This window comes from Narcine bancroftii, chromosome 4 (assembly GCF_036971445.1).
Source record: "Narcine bancroftii isolate sNarBan1 chromosome 4, sNarBan1.hap1, whole genome shotgun sequence".
Lineage (NCBI taxonomy): Eukaryota > Metazoa > Chordata > Chondrichthyes > Torpediniformes > Narcinidae > Narcine > Narcine bancroftii.
In genome coordinates, this window is record NC_091472.1 from 74471696 (window position 1) to 74493348 (window position 21653).

Consider the following 21653-nt stretch of genomic DNA (forward strand, 5'->3'; position numbering starts at 1 on the left):
CAGAGAAACTACAAAGTAACCTCCATCTTTATTCCAACCACTGCTAGATTTTGTATTGCAGCTTATTTTATAGTTAGCTGCCCCACAGATTTGATTAATTGGCTGATGGGGTGGCCACATTCAATTAACATTATTTGCTTGTCATTGAATAGGCCCGTGTTTTGTACAACTTCACAGCTGAACCTGGAAATGATGAACTGACAGTTGTCGAAGGCGAGGTCATCACTATTGCCAATCAGGTAATATTATTTCCTTAATAGTTTCATTTATTTTCATTGGTTTCTTTTTTTAGTTTTTAGTAAAACTGAAGCAAGCATGACAACATTTCCTGTGACACTTCTCCCCAAAACGTTATCCTTTTTCTGGCATGAAATCAAGCTTTGATTTGGTATCAACTCATTGGTTTTAAGTCTAACCTTCTTTGATTTCAAAGGCTCTAAGTTCAGCTTGTTAAGTAATTACCTCTGGTCTTTGATTTTACTGTCAGTGAAAAGTCATATTCTACCCACAACTACTTCCTTATGTTGGATCCTGCTTGTTACATCAGTGATCTGTTCCTATGCATGTAATAAAATTGGGAACTCAGCAGGACTTTGTCTGAGATAAGGTAAGGGTGAATGAGTTTGGCTTTACACAGTATGCTACGGGATTGGCAGGCTGTCAAGGAAACAATTTATTGTAAAGTGCGTAGATCTGAACATGGGTTCCATTATATTTTGAGAGATTGCCACAATATGATCTCAGCTTAAAAAAATGTTATTTTTTTATTAAAATATTTGCAGTTAAATTAAGAACAATGCTGCCAAATGGATGCATGTATTTTTTAGAATTTAGTTGACAGAGCAGATACTATGGAGAACAAGTTATTTTGCGTCTGTCCCTTTTTTTGTTTGTCTTGAGCAAGCTTTTTAAGTTGCACCTGAATTGGCAATGGATTTGCCATTGTTTATGATAAGGAATAGAGTTGGTGTTTCTAAATGTTTTAACATTTTTTTTATCTTGCCTGCTGAGGAAATTGATGAATATTAAAATGAAAAAAAAACACAGTTGCTGTAAATCTGCAATAAAAAAAATGCTGGAAACTTGGCTGTTTTGGAAGCAGTTATGGAGGAGTCGGGATTAATGTTCCCGATCAATATTGTGTCATCAGATTTGGGGGAAAAAAATTAGGAAACATGTTTTAGTTTGCAGAAAAGGGGGACTGGAGAGAAAAGAATGTCTGTGATAAATCCATAATAGAGAAACTGGAGCTGCTGAGAGGATGGCAAAGGCTTGTGGCCAAGTCATTCGGTGTATTTAAGGCAGAGATTAATAGTTTCTTGATGAGCCAGGGCATCAAAAGTTATGGGGAGAAGGCCGGGCAGTAGGGCTGAGTGGGGAAAATGGATCAGCTCATGATTAAATGGTGGGGAAGACTGATGGGCTGAAGAGCCTATTTCTGCTTCTGTCGTGAATTGCTTTTTTCTGTGGGTATATAAATTGAGGGAGATGAATGTGAATACAGGAAAGAGAAAATTGTATGAGAATTCTGAGATGCAGAAAACAGCAGTTACTGGAAATGTGAGACATAAAATAATGTTTTTAATACACAGCAGGTCAGCTAGCCTGTGGGGGGTTGAGGGGTGGGGGTGGTGTTGGGGTGAGACATTGATGATCTTGCATGAGAAGTGGTGAATGTGGGCAAGTGCTTCAGTGGATGATGAGATGCAGTGCTTTGAGTTGTGTTGCATTATTATGAGCTTGAATGGGGTGGAGAATTAAAAAAGCAAAGATTATGAAGCTCATGAACACTCATGCCCATAAAGTTGTCCTTCCATTTTAGCATACTGCATTCAATACTCACTGTTTTCCTCCCTATGTTGGAGAAACAAAATACAAATTGTGTTGCTTCCTTGAGGAATATTGTTGTTCTGTCCACAAGGATGATGTTCCAATTTCTATTGCCTATCATTTTAATTCTGTATTCCATTTCCATTGATTTGTTTTTGGCCTCTTCAATTATTCTATGAAGATTCTAAGCTTGAAAAACATCACCTTTCATTTAAGCATGTTACAAACCTCTGAACTCGCTGCTGAATTCAAATTTCTTTACAATCTTTAGAACTGACTGTGCTTCCTTGCTGAGCATTTCCAGATTTATTTTATATTTCCAGTATCTAGTTTTTTTTTCTTTTTAATCTCAGTAGAAAGTAGTTTCCACTTGTTATCACCAAATCCATCATTCACTTTAGTGACCTTAATAAATTTCCCTTTCTTTGGAGGGGGAAAAAGAGCCTTCTATAATTGAATTTTGCTGTTGTTTGGTACCTGTATTCTTGTAGAATTCCACTGGTCACAGTCCTCCAGGCAGAATACTTTCCATGGAACACTACATCACAGAAACCAGTCCCTTCAGCCCTTGTAGTCTTTGCTGAACCTTTTTTGGCCTTGTCCCGCTGAGCTGCACCCAGTCCATAGCCCTCCATGCCTCTCCCATCCCATGTACTAGTCTAAATCCTTCTTAAATGTTAAAATTGAGCCTGCATTCATCACTTTAATTGGCATCTTATTCCATGCACCCACCACACTGTGTGAGTTCTCCCTTGCGTTCCCCATAAACTTTTCCCCTTTCACTCTTAGCCCATGTCCTCTGGTTTATGTCCCACCTACCCTCAGTGGAAAAAGCCTATCTACATTTACTCTGTCTATCCCCCTCATAATTTTAAGTACCTTTATCAAATTTCCCCTCATTCTTCCACTCTCCAGGGAGTAAAGTCTAATCCGTTTAACCTTACCCTGTAACTCAGTTCCTGAAGTCCAAGCAGTAAATCTTAGTAAATCTAGAAAAATCTTCTCTGCACACTTTCTATCTTTCCTATAGTTATATGACCAAAACTACACACAATACTCCAAATTTGGCCTCATTAATGTCTTGAACAACTTTACCATAACATCCCATATCCTATACTTGGTACTTTAATTTATAAATGCCAATATGCCAAAAACTTTCTTTACAACCCTATCCACCTGTGACAGCACTTTCCAGTAATTGTGTGCCTGTATTCCTAGGTCCCTCTGTTCGACCACACTTGTCAGTGCCCTACCATTCACCATGTCCTTTCTTGGTTTGTCCTTCCAAAATGCAACACCTCTCACTTGTCTGCATTCCATTGCCATTTTTCATCCCATTTTCCCAGCTGGTCCAGATCACACTGCAAGCTTTGAAAACCTTCTTGGCTGTCCACAATGCCTCCAACCTTAGTGTCATCTGCAAACTTGATCAAATTTACCACATTATCATTGATATAGATTACAAACAACAGTGGTCCCAGCACTGATCCCTGAGGCACACCATGAATCACAGGCCTCCAATCTGAGAAGCAGTCATCTACCATTACTCTCTGGCTTCTCTTGTACAGCCATTGTCAAATTCAATTTACTATTTCACCATGAATACCTAGCATCTGAACCTTCCTGACTAACTTCCCAGTGGGACCTTGTCAAAAGCATTTCTAAAGTCCATGTAGACAACATCCACTGCCTTACCTTCATCAACTTTCCTGGTAGCCTCCTTGAAAAACTATAATATTGATTAAACATGACCTACCATGTACAAAGCCATGTTGACTATCACTAATCAGTTTCTGGCTATCTAAATAAATGTATATCCAATCTCTTAGAACACCTTCCACTAATTTACCTACTACTGACGTCAGGCTCACTGGCTAATAATTTTCAGTTACTTTTGGAGCCTTTTTTTAAAAAACAAAGGAACAATGTGAGCTACCTTCCAATCCTCTGACACTATACCAGTGGCTAATGATACTTAAAATATTTCTGCCAGAGTCCCAGCAATTTCTACACTAGCCTCCCTCAAGATCCGAGGGGAGTATCTTGTCAGACCCTAAATTGCTTTAAGACAGCAAGCACTTCCTCTTCGTTAATCTGTATAGATTCCATGACCTCACTGCTTGTTTTCTTCCCATGACTATGAGCCTGCTTCCGGAGTGAATACTGATTGGGGGGGGGGACGGGACATGCATTTAAGATCTCCCCCCATCTCGTTTGGCTCCATGCAAAGCCGACCACTCTGATCTTCAAGGGGACTAATTTTGTCCCTTAATATCCTTTTGCTCTTTTTTTTCTTTTTAAAATATTTTTATTGAATTTAATATATAACCTTGCATACAAAATTCAATCAGCTATATAACCAGTCATCTCATATACATGTATAGAAAATCAGAAAGAATAATATAACAACATTAGCCAGTTCCCTATTCATCTTGAAATACAAAGCAATTTGCATATTCTTAATGTACATAATTAAACCCATTTACCAAATTATTTGGGTAAAGAAAAAAGATAGAAATAAAAATAAAGAAAACCTCTAAAACTAAAAACTAAAACTAATCTACCCCCTCCCTCTTGTCAATTTGTCATACAATAGGAAGTTTGGAATCTGATAGCGACCTCCAGGCATCAGACAGCAAACTCACAGTCTCTTCATGGTTCTTGATGCTTCCAATGAGAATAGTAGTTCACATCTTTTCAAATTGGAATTTTCTATCTTTAATATTGTATCTAATTTTCTCCAAGTTTAAGTAAGACTTTACATCATGTAACCACTGTGCATGGGTAGGTGAAGAATCATCCTTCCATTTCAGCCATCAGCATAGAAAAAGCTAAAACTTTCTCTGAGTTGCAGACAGAGCAAAATCTGGCTCGTACAAAAAAAACAAGCAGAGCAATTAAAGACGAGGCTCTATTTTGATTTTTTTAAACAAAACTTACTATCCTTTTCCTCTTAATATACCCTTCACATCGTCTGCCAAAGCAACCTCGCCATTTTTTTTCTTTCTTGAGGTTTTCCTTGTATTTTTATACTCAAAAACCTAATTTTCTCTGTTGCCTATACCTGTTATACAACTCTCTTCTTCCAAACCAGATCCCCAATATCCCTCTAAAACCAAGGTTCCTTATGCCTTCTAACCTTGCCATTAATCCTGACAGGAACATACAAACTCTGTACAGGTAGACCCCGACTTAATGATGGGGTTTGGTTCTGCAACTCGCATTGTAAGGTGAAATCATAAGGTGCAGTCTACCTGTGCAGGTAGTTCGCTGAGCTGCCTCTGCTTGGAGGCTGACCAGACATCCCGGCTCCTGCTGGGAGCCCAAGATGGCGCTGGTAACTAGGGGGCAGTGGTGTCACTTTGGAACCAACGTTGTGATTTGGAATGCATGCACAGATTGTTGTCGCTCTCTCTCCCTCTTAAATCTCTCCCCAGAGATGGCAATATGCACGTGCATTCCAAATCACTTTTTTTAAAAACTGTGTTGGGTCTGACAAAGCAGGTTTGGGAAGCTGATTTGATGGAAGCATTTCCTTCAGAGAAGGAAAAGCAACCATACTGATACAGGTAGACCCAGGCTTACCTTTATTCAAAATGGATTCTGGTCATCATAATGTCGAAATATCATATGTCAGAACCTCGTAAGTCAGGGTCTATCTGTACTCTCAAATTTCACCTTTGAAGATTCTCCACTTACCTCACACATCCTTGCCTGAAAACAACTTATTTCAATCCATGCATTCTGGATACTTTCTCATTTCCTCGAAATGAGCCTTTCTCAAATTTAGAATCTCAACCTGAGGCCCAGACCTATCCTTCTCTATAATTAACTTGAAACTAATGATATTATGATCACTGGACCCAAAATGTTCCCCAACATATACTTCTGTCACCTGTCCTGTCTTGTTCCCTAAAAGGAGATCCAGTATTGTATTCTGTAGTTGGTACCTCTATATATTGATTTAGAAAACTTTCCTGAACACATTTGACAAACTCCAAGCCATCAAGCCCTTTTACAGTATTGAGAGTCCCAGTTAATATGTGGAAAATTAAAATCCCCTGCTATCACAACCATGTGCTTCCTGTGCTGGTCTGCTATCTCTCTACAGATTTGCTCCTCCAATTCTCCTTGAATATTGATTCTCCCTATTCATTTAAAAAAAAAATAAGGGGACCACATTTGCCATTCTTCAATCCTCTGATCACATACTGTGTCAGGAATGCTTCTTGGACACACCTGATAAATTCTGTCCCATCTCGCCATCTTGCAATAAGGAGGTGCAAGTCGATACTTGGGAAGTTGAAGTCTCCCGTAACAATAACCATTATGTTTGCATCCTCTGTCTGCGTATCTGATCCTCAGATCCCTGGGGCTCCTCCCTATACAGTTATTGCTCCCTTCCTATTTCTGACTTCCATCCACATTGACACTCCCTCCACAGTGTCCTACCTTTTTGCAGCTGTGGTACTATCCCTGTTACTACTTCTCAACTCCCTCTTTTACCCCCACTTTATCCCTTTTAAATCATTAAAACCCAGTACCTCCATCAGCCATTCCTCTTCTTGCATCAGCCAAATCTCTATAACAGCCACAACATCAAACCAGGTTGGGACTGGATCTCGAAAGAGAGAATTTGTAGAGTGCCTATGAGATGGCATTTTGGAGCATTTTGTTGATGAGCCCACGAGGGGATCAGTTATGCTGGATTGAGTGTTGTTTCATGCACCAGAGGTGATTAGAGAGCTTGGAGTAAAGGAACAATTAGGGGGCAGTGATCACAATATGATTGAGTTAAATGTTATATTTGGAAAGGGGAAATGGAAGTGTGTTGGTGTTTCAATTAAGTAAAGGGAATTGCAGTGGCATGAAAAAAGAACTGGCCAAAGTAGATTGGAAGGGACCACTAATAGAGAAGATGGCAGAACAGATGGTTGGAGGTTCTGCAAGAAATGAGAAAGGTGCAAGATAAATGCATAGCAAAAGAGAGGAAATATTTGAATGAAAAAATGTCACAACTGACAAGGGAAGTCATAGCTAATGTGAAAACAAAAGAGAGGAAACAAATATTTGTGGGAAGATAGAGAATTGGGAAATGTTTAAAAATTTGTAGAAAGTAACTGGGGAAAAAAAAACTCAGAAAAGTATGAAAGTAGGCCAGCAAATAATATCAGAGAGCTATATAAAGCTCCTTCAAGTATATAAAGAGTAAAAGAAAGGTGAGAGGAGATATAGGACCACTAGAAAATGATGCTGGAGAAATAATGATGTGAGAAAAGTAGATGAACATCTGAGATGTCCTCCTCCTTCAAAAAAAATGTGGCTTCCCCTCTGCTGCCATCTACTTAGTTTGTATGTAGATGAAAACATAGTACAAGGTTTATTTATGGACATTGTTCAGCAATTAACCAAATATAATTATACTGTAAAATCGATGATCACGGTGGAGTAAATTTTACAGCAACGTATTGCCAAGTATCTGGAAAAATGACAACATTGAAATACCAAATTGGAACTTCCCTTCCAGTGTTTCTGAAGCTGTCAGATCTGGGGGGAAAAAAATCAGATTTATCACGTTGTTGTAGGACTGTCTCTTGGTTGTAAAAGCTTGTAAAATTAATTTACATTTATTGGCACTAACAACCAGTCTCTTTTTTTAATTAAAATTAAAAAGTATTATCAAATTCTCACATTCAGCTGATGCTTATTTTCAGAATGTAGGTGGTGGATGGTGTGAAGCAATAAATGCTCAGGGAGCAAAAGGACTTGTTCCAACAGACTATGTGGAGGTGAGTATTATCCTCATAACTTTAATATTAGCTGTTCAAAAATAACCTTTCAGAACCTTTCAGTTGAATAAGTAGTTCAAAGGATATTTTTCATAGCTTGGATTAATTTACATTGGTCAATGAGAGAAAGAAGAGGATATTGCCAAAACATGAATTGATTTAGTGCAGAGAACAAATTGGCATGGGCTAAAAATGAAAAATAGCATATGTGCCATCAGTTGCAGAAAGATGCTTCCCAATGAGACAGTTTATTTACCTGCCTTTGACTTGCAGTAATATTGTCCTTACCAGATTCTAGCCATTAGCATCTTGAAAGCCAATGTTAGCCAGAAGTTCAACTAGACTAAATAAATAAATACATTGGGCTGCAAGCCTGTTGTGAATGACTTGCCCCTTGATAACTCACAGCCTTGTGACCATTTACAAGCAAGGATCTTGAGTATGATGGAACATTTTCCATTTGCAGCTCAAGCAACTGTTGAAAAGCTTAATGCCATCCTGTACAAAGTCACCCACTGCGCATTGGTAGTAGAGGTGTGGATGTAAACATCATCACCTTCACTACCAGTGCACAGTGGCTGCAAATGTTGACTGCTCTGATGGCACCCCCAAACCTACAATTTCTACCAACATATCTAAATGGTCTGCTGTTTCCAGCCCACACCACAGTGCCTGACCCATAGACTGCACCGTAGCTCACGATAGTGAAGTCCAACCTGCAGCACCCGATGCACTGACTTCACCCCCAATGCAGCGGCCAGTGGCGTAGACTCCACTCCCACTCCCAGTGGCATTGCAGCTCCCTCTGAAATGCAAGAACATCCATCTATCCTCTGGAAATGATGACTCTAACTTACTGACTTGAGCCAATCTCGAAGTATCCAGCCTTCTTGAAAACATTCAGATGTGCTGGGCTGCCGATGAGATTAAAATAATGCAGTTTCAAGTTCCACTTGGCCAACATAGGTGACATGGTTAGCATAACGTTTTGCGCAATTGTAAGGAGTTTGAACAGTGTTGTAAATGTTGCCGAGTGTTTGGTTGTGCACGCATTGTGTGGAATACAAGCTTCCACCTCTTTTAGACCCAGAAAGAAATGACAGACTCCAGTGTTTTCCCAAATCCAAAGAATGAACACACTTTATTTACAATTAGAGAAGTATTTATAGTATTTATAATGCCCTTTGTTCCGAGGAAACTCTCGCGAGCCCTCTCACTGGATTAGTTGATTGATGACTCAAGTTCAGAGAAATGGTGATGGTGAGATAACTCTGCTTGGGGCATCCTAGCATTTCTCCCCGTGTCTGCGTAGTTTTCCCAGGTGCTCCAGTTTCCTCTCACATTTCAAAACCTACCAAGGGCTGTAGGTCAATTGGGTGGCATGGGCTCATGGGCTGAAATGGCCTGTTACTGTGCTGTATGTCTAAAATTAAAACACACTCCTGCCAAACATCCAGCCATTGGAAAAATAGCAGGATGAGCTTGAAGCAAGACTTGCTTTTCAAAGAGAGCTGAAAGACTGCTTTGTGCTTTACATCACTGAGACATGGCTTATATCTTACACTCTTGCCTGCTGTACAACTGGACGGCTTCCAGTTCATTGGATGGACTTCACACCGTCCTCAGAAATGACAAAAGGCAGAGGCGCCTGCTTCCCCATCGACACACTATGGTGCTCAGACTTGACAGTCCAGGCAAAGTCCTGCACCTGGTATATCTAAGCATGAAATGCCCTCCTTTCCATCTGCCTCAGGACTTCATATCAGCAATCTTGTCAAGAGTTTACATCGCACCCCATGGTGAATTATTGAACTACTCACCTCCTTCAACAGCCTTGAAAAGGAAGTAATCCTGATGCTGTGTTCATTACAGCTGGGGACTTTGAACACACCAACTTGGAACATATTGCTAAAATTCCACCAGCACATCTCCTGACCTAGTACCCTTGACCACTGCTCCATAACCATCAAAGATCTGTAATGCTCTATACTATATCCACACTTTGGTAAATCAAACTACTGAGTGATGCTTCTATCTTTTATAAGCAGTAGCTTAGGTGTGAGGGCCAAGTGGCAAAAGTCATGCATCGCTGGACTGGGAAAACTGATGTCATCCTACCTGACAACTTGAGTGATTATACTGGTCTATTTTCAAGGACACAGCAACATCTCAATGAATGCACTACATCTGTCACTGACTTCATCATTGTGTTTGCGTGACTGAATACCAAAGAGAGCATCCCATGTGTTCTTTAATCTGCAATGTCCACTCAGTACTGAAGACTAGGAATGAAGCAACCCACCGCGACACCAGAACTCCAGGTATGACCTTCACAAGCCTAAATTTGAGTTCTAAACAAACCATCATTGGTTACAAACCAGACACAACAGTGAACAATAGCACATCCCTCTCCAATGAACTCTATACTTTCTACGCTCACTTCAGACAGGAGGTCAGTGTGCCAGCTGCACACATCACTTAATTTTTGGGGCCCATCTGCACCAGTGGGGGAGGGGAGGTGTACTTCCACTCTGGTATCCTGTCTCCTCAACGTCTATAACATTTGCCATCTGGCCATTAGTCATCTGCACTGCCATCTTTGATTATGAATCCACGAATGACAGCATTGATGTAGGCTGGATCTAAAAATTGGTAAGTCATAATATCATAGAGAGACTGGTTGCTTGGAACTAGGGCAACATCATTTTTCTCATTGTCAGCAAGACTCAAGCTAGTCATTGACTTCAGGAAGATGAGTGGAGGTCACTTCCCTGTCTGCAGCAGCAGTGCTGATGTGGAGATGGTAGACAATTTAAAGTTTAATGGAGAAAACCTCTCCAGAGGAGTCACGTGATGGATCAGAAAAGAAGAAATAAAGTGAAGAAAATACAAAGTTCAAGGAACACAAAACATAATAAATAAAAGGTAAAAGAAATGAAAGAAAATGGCACCCAAGAAGGAAAAAGTAAAAACAACGGGAAAAGAAAGAAAAGACGCCGGAAGAGAAAGGAGAAGGCCTTACCTGCATGAAGAAACAGGGAGCCGTCGTGGAGAAAAGAATTGCTCCCCAAGGTTGGTGACAACCCTGCAGAGTCGTGACCTGCAAAAATGGCTCTTTAAGCCAAACAAAAGCGCAGTACGCACACGAAGGAAAAAGAGAACACTGACTGGAGGAAGGCCCAGCTGAGGAACGAGCAAACGCAGCGCGACTAGCTGATGGATGCCTGACACCAGGGCTCTCAGCTGAAAGAAGAGGAAAGCGACAGAAAAGGGAGTGATAGGAAAGAAGAACAGCAACAGGAGGCCCAACAGATGAGTAGCTTAGAAGAAGAGGACCAACAGACGCCATGCAAGAAGAAGCCCAGCAAGGTGAGGCAAGCAACTCAACAAGAAAGTCAGAAGAGACACAGATACAAGGAAGTAGAAGACACAAACACAGGTGCAGACACAGAAGAAGACCAAGATCTACATAGAGAAGGTAAAATAGATGGACGGTATATAGATTAAAAAAAAATTCAAGAACAAATGAGAGCATTAAAAAAATGGTTGACATTAGAATTAGTGAAATTAAAAGTACAGAAGAAAAAGTGAGTAGAATAGAGCTGGTCATGACAGAAATAGGGAAAAGATTAGAAAATGTGGAAGAATGAGAAACGGCTGTAGAAATGGAAGTGAATGACTCAAGAAGAAAATTGGAAGAAAGTGATAAAGTTAGAGTCACAAGAGTTGTTAGCTCAGAAGATGGATATAATGGAAAACTAGAGTAGGCAAAACAACATAAAGATAGTGGGCCTAAAAGAAGGTGAAGAAGGTACAGATATGAAAGAATTTATGAAAGAATAGATCCCAAAGGTCCTGGGAATGCCAGAAATACAGGAAGGAATGGAAATAGAAAGGGCACACAGAACACTAGCCCCGAAACCACAGACGCAACAAAAACTAAGATCCGTTTTAATAAAATTTTTGAGATACACGACAAGAGAAAATATACTGGAGAGGGCAAGGAATAAAATTAGAGAAAACAAAAAACCATTGGAATACAAGGGTCAAAAAGTATTTTTTTTACCCAGACATGTTTTGAACTCTTAAAGAAGAGGAAGGAGGAGGAGTCACGTGATGGAGTAGTGGCCGGTCAGGGAACTCCAGCCCTCTCCGGAAAAGTTTTAAAAAAAAAAAATACACAAAACACAAAGGCACAAGAATAAAAATTGAAACAAAGTGAAAGTAAAGGTGGGAAGAAAATGGCAGCAAAGAAAGAAAAGTCGAAAGCAATGAGAAGAAGAAAGAACGTCGGAAGAAGAAGGTGAAGGCCTTACCTGTCCGAGGAGGCCCGCCGCGGAGAGAGAAGCCCGCTCCCTAAGATCAGTTGAAGTCCCGAGCTCGGGACTACAAAAATGGCTCGCGGAGCCAAGTAAAAGTGCACAACCGCGCATGAAAAAAAAACACTGACGGGAGGGGGGACCAGCTGAGGAGTCGATCTCCACAGCTGAGAATGACAGCTGCAACACAACAACAGGAAGAGAACATAGAAAACAACGAGAACAAGAAAGAAGAGAGTAAAAAGAAAACAAGGAAACAACAGATGACCAATCCAGAGGAAGAAGAAGAAGAAGAACATAGAGAAATGGAAGAAGAAGGGAAAGGCAAGATGATGGATATATTTTTTTTTTCAAGAATATATGGAATCAGTAAAAGAATGGCAATTACAAGAATTTAGTGAAATAAAAAGAAGAATTAAAAGTGCAGAAGAAAAAATGAATAGATTAGAGATGGTCATGTCAGATATAGGAAAAAGAGTGGACAAGGTGGAAGAATGAGAAACAGCCGTAGAAATGGAAGTAGAGGACTTAAAAAAGAAATTAGAAGAATCTAACAAAAAAGTTAAAGAGACACAAGAGCTGTTAGCTCAGAAGATAGATATAATGGAAAATTATAATAGAAGAAATAATATAAAGATAGTGGGCCTTAAGGAAGATGAAGAAGGCAAGAATATGAGAGAATTTATAAAAGATTGGATCCCCAGGGTCCTAGGAAGACCAGAATTACAGGAAGAAATGGAAATAGAAAGGGTACATAGAACATTAGCCCCGAAACCACAGCCACAACAAAAACCAAGATCCATTTTGGTAAAATTCTTAAGATATACAACAAGAGAAATATATATTGGAGAAAGCAATGAAGAAAATAAGAGAAGACAAAAGCCACTGGAATACAAAGGTCAAAAATTTTTTTTCTATCCAGACTTAAGTTTTGAATACAGCAAAAATGGTCCTATGGAAAAAAGGATATGAATTTATGCTAAAGTACCCAGCGGTACTTAAAATAGTTATTCCAGGGCAGCAAAACAGACTATTCTCGGATCCGGAGGAAGCACGAAAATTTGCAGAACAACTACAAAACAGGCAGAGATGAAGACATGTAACGAGAGTAAAAATGACCACGAACTATATGTATGTATGTGTGTGTGTGTGTGTATGTATATATGTGTGTATATATATATATATATGTATGTATATATGTGTGGGCTCACCTCACTGACAAAAGGCAAAGGAGGAAAAACCCAACACCCAACCCCAACCAACCAATTTTCCCTTGCAACCGCTGCAATCGTGTCTGCCTGTCCCGCATCGGACTGGTCAGCCACAAACGAGCCTGCAGCTGACGTGGACTTTTTACCCCCTCCATAAATCTTCGTCCGCGAAGCCAAGCCAAAGAAAAGAAATATATGTGTGTACATGAGTGTATCCGTATTTAAAGGAAAAGATATAGAGTATAGATAAGAATTAATAAGGGAATGAAAGGGAAGAGAGGAAGTAAGGAGGGAATTAAGAGAGTGACCTTTGTTATATATGAAAATTGAAATCTTTTCTGGGGGGGGCTGGGTGGGGAGGAGTTACGGTCACTGCGAAATCAGTTGACGCTTGCGAGTGAATTCGCAAATCCAAATGGAGAGGGGAGATGTGGTTGCCCGACAAGGGATAAAGGGCAAGTCAGGAAGGGGAGGGGATAGTGGGGTTAAAGAAATTTTAGATAGGAGAATAAGGGAAATGTTTGATGTTTTAGAAATGTTGTCTTATAAAGTGTTCAAAACAAGAAAGCAGAAATGGATAAGAAGGAAAGGTGATGATGAGGAAACGGAAAGGAAAGATAAACAAAGTATGAAATGACTACGTTGAACTATATGTCTTTAAATATTAACGGAATACATAACCAAATCAAAAGGAAGAAACTGCTAAATTTACTGAAAAAAGAAAAAATTGATATAGCATTCGTGCAAGAAACACATTTAACTGAAATGGATCAAAAGAAATTAAAGAGAGAGTGGGTAGGACATGTAACAGCAGCGTCATATAATTCAAAAGCTAGAGGAGTAGCTATATTAATCAGTAAAAATGTACCAATTAAAATAGAAGAGGAAATAATAGATCCAGCAGGGAGATATGTAATGATCAAATGTCAGATATATTCGGAGTTTTGGAATTTACTCAATGTATATTCACCTATCAAAGAAGATCAAAAATTTATGCAAGATATTTTTTAAAGATAGCAGACACGCAAGGGAACATACTAATAGGAGGGGACTTCAACCTTAATTTGGATTCAAACATGGATAAAACTGGGAAAAAAATTAACAGAAAGAACAAAGTAACCAAATTTATAATTAAATCGATGCAAGAAATGCAACTTTTGGATATTTGGAGGAAACAACACCCAAAGGAAAAGGTATATTCATATTTTTCGGGTAGACATAAAACATATTCAAGAATCGACCTATTCCTGTTATCAGCTCGTATGCAAGACAGAGTAAGAAAAACAGAATATAAAGCTAGAATATTATTGGACCACTCACCCCTGATATTGACAATAGAGTTAGAGGACATCCCTCCAAGAATGTATAGATGGAGATTAAACTCCATGCTACTTAAAAGGCAGGATTTTAGAGAATTCATTGAAAGACAAATTAAAATATACTTTGAAATAAATACGGAATCAGTGAAAGATAAGTTTATACTATGGGACGCAATGAAAGCGTTCATCAGAGGGCAAATAATAAGTTATGTAACCAAGATGAAGAAGGACTACAAACAGGAAACAGAGCAGTTGGAAAGGGAAATAGTAAATATAGAAAAAGAATTAGCAATGAAGGAAGACACAACTAAAAGAAGAGAATTGGCAGATAAAAAAATAAAATATGAAACACTACAAACATATAAGGTGGAGAAGAACATAATGAAGACAAAACAGAAATATTATGAACTAGGAGAAAAAAACGCACAAAATTCTAGCATGGCAGCTTAAGACAGAACAAACTAAGAGAATGGTATTGGCATCAAGGAAAAAAGACAAACAAATCACATATAATCCAACGGCGATTAATGAAAACTTCAGAGAATTCTACGAACAATTATACCAAACTGAAAACGAAGGGAAAGAAGACAAAATAGATCAATTTTTAACTAAAATTGAACTACCAAAATTACAAATAGAGGAACAAAATAAATTAACAGAACCATTTGGAATAGTAGAAATACAAGAGATAATAAAAAAAACTACCAAATAATAAAACACCAGGAGAGGATGGATTCCCAATAGAATTCTATAAAACATTTAAAGATTTATTAATTCCTCCCCTCCTGGAAGTAATCAACCAGAATGATAAAACACAAAGCTTACCTGATTCATGCAAAACAGCAATAATTACAGTAATACCAAAGACAGGGAAAGATCCACTCGCACCAGCGTCATATAGACCAATATCTTTACTTAACACAGATTATAAAATAATAGCTAAACTATTAGCAAACAGATTAGCCGACTATGTACCTAAAATAGTAAATCTAGACCAAACTGGATTTATTAAAAAAAGACGAACAACAGACAATATTTGTAAATTTATTAACTTAATTCATGCAGTAGAAGGGAATAAAGCTCCAACAGTAGCAGTTGCTTTAGACGCAGAGAAGGCCTTTGACAGAGTAGAATGAAATTATTTATTCAAAGTTACCAGAGAAGTATATTAATTGGATGAAAGCATTATATAAGGGGCCATTGGCGAAAGTGACAGTAAATGGATATATATCAAAACAATTTAACTTAAGCAGATCAACAAGGCAGCGATGCCCACTATCACCCTTATTGTTCGCGTTAGCTTTAGAACCACTAGCAGAATTGATAAGAACAGAAAATAAAATAAAAGGGATAAAAATAAAAGGCAAGGAATATAAAATCAGTTTATTTGCAGATGACATTATAGTATACTTAACAGAACCAGAAATATCAATAAAAGAATTACATAAGAAATTGAAGGAATATGGAGAAGTGTCGGGTTACAAGATTAACGCAAATAAAAGTGAAGCAATGCCAATGAATAATGCGGATTTCTCAAAATTTAAGAAAGAATCGCCATTCAGATGGCAAATGCAAGCAATAAGATACCTAGGTATACAAATAAATAAAAACCTCGGCCATCTATATAAACTTAATTATTATCCACTAATGAAAAAAATTACAGGATGACTTAGAGCATTGGAAAGCCTTACCACTAACACTAATAGGAAGGATAAACTGTATTAAAATGAACATTTTCCCAAGGATACAATACCTATTTCAGGCATTGCCAATACACTTGACGGAGAAATTCTTCAAGGAGTTAAAGAAAATAATAAGGAAATTTTTATGGAAAGGGGGGAAACCGAGGATAGCACTAGATAAATTAACGGAATGGTATAAACAAGGAGGCTTACAACTGCCAAACTTTAATAATTATTATAGAGCCGCACAATTAAGATACCTATCAGATTTTTATCAAACAAGGGAAAAGCCAGATTGGACTAGATTAGAACTAGATAAAATAGGGGAGAAGATACCTGAAAATATATAAATGAGATGAAAAATTGGTACAACGTAGGAATTCTCCAGTATTGCATCATCTGCTCAATATTTGGAAGAAGATTCATGTAGAAAGGAATAAAACAAATTACCAATTACCAAAACTAATACTGACGCAAAATCAGCTAATCCCTTTTACAATAGATAACCTTTCCTTTAGAAAATGGGAGAAAAAAGGGATCAAAAGAATAGAAAATTGCTTTTCAGGAAATAAATTACTATCCTTTGAACAAATGAAGGATAAATATGATATAACTCAAGATACAGTGTTGGCATACTACCAACTGAAATCCTACTTGAAGGACAAATTGGGAAGCAGTCTGAGGTTACCAGAGGGAAGTAATTTTGAATATGTCATTACAGATACAATGATAATCAAAAAATTTATAACAAATATGTATATTAAACTGCAAGAAAAGGAGAATGAGGAAACAAATGGTAAAACTAAACAAAAATGGGAACAAGATTTAAACATAAAGATAAAGAAGGAAACATGGGAGAAGTTATGCTCTGGAACTATGAGAAATACAATAAACACGAGGTTACGTATGATACAATATTACTGGATACACAGGCTATACATTACACCTCAAAAGTTAAATAAATGGGACCCAACAGTATCTGACAGATGTTTTCGTTGTAAAAAAGAAATGGGAACAACAATTCATGCAATCTGGGCGTGTGAGAAAGTGAAAACATTTTGGGAAGATCTAAACCAGATATTAAATAAAATCACAGAAAGCAATATACCAAAAAACCCAGAGATCTTCCTCCTAAGTAACATAAAAAACAAAGAATTTGGACTTGATTTGGATGGTGCACAAAAAAGATTTGTTAGGATAGCCTTAGCCATAGCCAAAATATGTATTATGTCAGCCTGGAAATTAGAAGATAACTTGAGAATACAACAATGGTATATAGAAATGAATAAATGTATTCCATTAGGAAAAATAACATCTAATTTAAGAAATAATATTACAATATTTGAACAAATATGGGAGCCATACATGAAACTCAATAGAGAAAACCTACCGGGGACATCTACCACCTAAAATGACAGAAGGAGAAGGAAATGAAAAGAATTGACTCAGTGGAATTTCTTGTTTATTGAGTGACAACATTGTTTGATGGGTTTAATGTATCTTAGATTCTGTACTTTAAATGAATGGGAGGGGAGGTAGGGAGGATGGGATGGGAAGGGGGGGGAGAAAATGACACTATATATATTTGAAAAGAAAAATGTATGTATCTTGATCAATGTGGTTTATAATGTGAAAAATAAAAAACAATTTTTAAAAAAAGAGGACCGAGTTTAATACAGCAAAATCAATCCTATGGGGAAAAAAGGTTATAAATTTATGTTAAGATATCCAGCTGTGCTTAAAATATTTATCCCGGGGAGTAAAACAGACTTCTCTGATCCGGACGCTTGCGAGTGGGTCCGCAATCCAAATGGAGAGGGGAATTGTGGTTGCCCGGCAAGGGATGAGGGGGATCTCAGAGAGGGGTGGGGGGGGACATTTGGGTTTGTGGAAATTTTAGATGTGGGAGTTGTATTTTATGTTTTAAATGTGTTGACATACATTGAGTTCAAAAAGGGAAAACTGAGAGATGAAAAGGGGGATGGTGGTGGTGAGGAAGCGGAAATGAGGCGTAAACAGAATATGAGATGGCCATGTTGAACTATATGACTATAAATATTAATGAAATGCATAACCAAATTAAACAAAAAAGGCTATTAAATTTCTTGAAAAAAGAAAAAATAGACATAGCATTTGTGCAGGAAATGCATCTAGCTGAAGTGGAACATAATAAATTAAGGAAAGACTGGGTAGGACATGTAGCGGCAGCATCATATAATTCAAAAGCCAGAGATGTAGCTATATTAATAAAAATGTACCAATCAAAATAGAGGAGGAAATAATAGATCCAGCAGGGAGGTATGTAATGATAAAGTGTCAGATATATTCAGAATTCTGAAATTTTATAAAAAAATATGTACCTAATGAAGAGGATCAAAAGTTTATGCAAGATATTTTTTTGAAGATTGTAGATACCCAGGGGAATATATTGATAGGAAGGTATTTTTAACCTTAATTTGGATCCAATGTTGGATAAAACTGGATAAAAGACTAGCAAAAGGAATAATGCAGGAAATGAAACTTGTGGATATATCAATGCAGGAAATGAAACTTGTGGATATATGGAGGAGGCAGCACCCAAGGGAGAAGGAATACTCATATTATTCGTGTAGGCATAAAACATACTCAAGGATTGATGTTTTTGTTGTCAGCCCATATTCAAGGGAGAGTTAGGAAAACTGAATAGAAAGCTAGTTTGCTATCTGATCACTCACCCCTGTTATTAGCAATAGAACTGGAGGACATCCCACCAAAAACATATAGATGGAGATTAAACTCCATGCTACTTAAAAGACAGGAATTTAGAGAATTTAATGAATGCCAAATTAAAATGTACTTCGAAATATATGCGGAATCAGTGAAAGACAAATTTATCTTATGGGATGCAATGAAAGCCTTCATTAGAGGGCAGATAATAAGTTACGTAACTAAGCTGAAAAAGGACTACAATTGGGAAATAGAACAGTTGGGAAGGGAGATAGTAAGTACAGAAAAATAGCTAGCTACAAGGAACGATATAACAAAAAGAGAAATGGACAAAAAAATAAAATACGAAACATTACAAACATATAAGGTGGAGAAGAACAAAATGAAAATAAAGCAAAAGTATTACGAGCTAGGAGAAAAAACACAAAATATTAGCTTGGCAACTTAGAATGAGCTACAAGAATTGTATTGGCATCAAGGAAAAAGGACAAACAAATTACATATAATCCAATGGAAATTAATGAGAACTTTAAGATATTTTATGAACAATTATACCAAACTGAGAATGAGGGGAAAGATGACAAAATAGCAGAGTTTTTAACCAAAATTGAACAGCTGAAATTGCAAGAAGAGGAGCAAAACAAGCTGATAAAACCATATGAAATAGAGGAAATACAGGATATATTAAAAAAAGCTGCCAAACAAGTGCCTGGAGAGGATGGATTCCCAATAGAATTCTATAAAACATTTAAAGAGTTATTAGTTCCTCCTCTCCTGGAAGTAATGAACCAGATAGAAGAAACACAGAACTTGCCAGATTCATGTAAGACAGCAATAATTACAGTAATACCAAAGACTGGGGAAGATCCACTAACACCAGCATCATATAGACCAATATCTCTATTTAACTCAGATTATAAGATAATAACAAAATTATTAACAAACAAATTGGCTGTCTGTACCAAAAATAGTAAAACAAGATCAAACTGGATTTATTAAGAAAAGACGAACAGCGGATAATGTCTGTAAATTTATTAATTTAATTCGTGCAGTTTAAGGAAATAAGATGCCAACAGTGACTGTTGCTTTAGACGCAGAAAAAGCCTTTGACGGTAGAATGGAATTATTTATTCAAAGTATTACAGAGGTTCAATCTACCAGAAAAATATATTAATTGGATTAAAGCATTTTATAATGGACCATTGGCGAAGGTGACAGTAAATGGATATGTATCGAACCAATTTAAATTAAATAGGTCAACTAGGCAGGGATGTCCACTATCTCCCTCACTGTTTGTTTTAGCAATAGAATCATTGGCAGAATTAATAAGAACAGAAAATAAAATTAAAGGAATAAAAATAAAGGAGGAGTATAAAATCAGTTTATTTACAGATGACATCATAGTATACTTAACAGAACCAGAAATATCAAATAAAAGAACTACATAAGAAATTGAAGGAATATGGAGAAATATCAGGGTACAAGATCAACGCAAATAAAAGTGAAGCGATGCCAATGAGTAATGCGGATTATACAGAATTTAAAAAAGAATCACCATTTAAATGGCAAACACAAGCAATCCGATACCTAGGTATTAGATTAGATAATAATTTAAGCCACCTGTACAAATTAAATTATCACCCATTAATGAAGAAATTACAGGAAGACTTAGAACATTGGAAAAAATTACCACTAACGTTGATAGGGAGGGTAAATTGCATTAAAATGAATGTCTTCCAAAGGATACAATACTTATTTCAATCGTTACCAATTCCCTTAACAGAGAAATTCTTCAATGAACTGAAGAGAATAATAAGGAATTTTTTATGGAAAGGGGAGAAACCGAGGATAGCATTAGATAAATTAACAGAGCGGTACAAACAAGGTGTTTTGCAGTTACCAAACTTTAAAAATTATTATAGAACAGCACAATTAAGGTATTTATCAGATTTTTATCAGACAAGGGAAAAACCAGATTTGACTAAGATAGAGCTAGATAAAATGGGGGAGAAGGTATCGGAACATATATTTTATGTGGGATGAAAAGCTGGTGCAATATAAAAGCTCACCAGTATTGCATCATTTACTTCATGTATGGAAGAAGATCCACTTAGAAAGGAAAAAAAACAAATTACCAAATACCAAAGTTGTTATTGACACAAAACCCACTAATCCCTTTCGTTTAGAGAATGGGAGAGAAAAGGAATCAAAAGAATAGAAAATTGTTTTTTGGGAAATAATTTATTAACATATGAACAGTTAAAGTACAAATATGGAATAACTCATGGTACAATGTTAGCATGCCATCAACTAAAAGCCTACTTAAAGGATAAATTGGGAAACAGACTGAGATTACCAGAAGGAAACAGCTTTGAATATATGATTACAGACACAATGATATTTAAAAGATTTATAACAAACATGTACATCAAGCTGCAAGATGATGAAAATGATGAAATAAGCTATAAACCTAAACAAAAGTGGGGAAAAGATTTAAACAAAGATAAAAATGGGGGGGGCGTGGCAAGATGGCGTAGAGTCTAGACGTGTAACCTCGACCTCTCTGTCCGGACTTTTAAGTACCCGTTTTTTAACCCTTTTTTTTCAAGTTTAAACTTCTTAAATTTTAGTTTAAAGTATTAGGAACTATTATGGCCATTAATGGTAAAAAGATTAAACCTTAAGTGCAGAAGAAGTTACATTTTCGAAGTACTGAAGATTTGGGGCCTAAACAACTTGCTACAGTTCAGGTTTAATTTCTTCAGTGCCAAAACCACAAAGACTGCCTGTAGGAGTT

At 37.2% G+C, this 21653-nt stretch overlaps 1 protein-coding gene across 4 annotated transcripts in view; it reads left to right on the forward strand.

Moving 5' to 3' along the window:
- LOC138760690 (sorting nexin-9-like) overlaps positions 1 to 21653 on the forward strand; it is a 176572-nt gene that overhangs the window by 28148 nt on the left and 126771 nt on the right. For all 4 annotated transcript variants that reach the window (XR_011355812.1, XM_069931632.1, XM_069931631.1 and 1 more), the window contains exons 2-3: positions 153 to 239; positions 7545 to 7619. Coding sequence is in view for 3 of the 4 variants with exons in the window: in XM_069931632.1 (XP_069787733.1) it covers positions 153 to 239; positions 7545 to 7619 (162 nt within the window). In the remaining variant the exon portion in view is untranslated. The remainder of the gene's footprint in view (positions 1 to 152; positions 240 to 7544; positions 7620 to 21653) is intronic.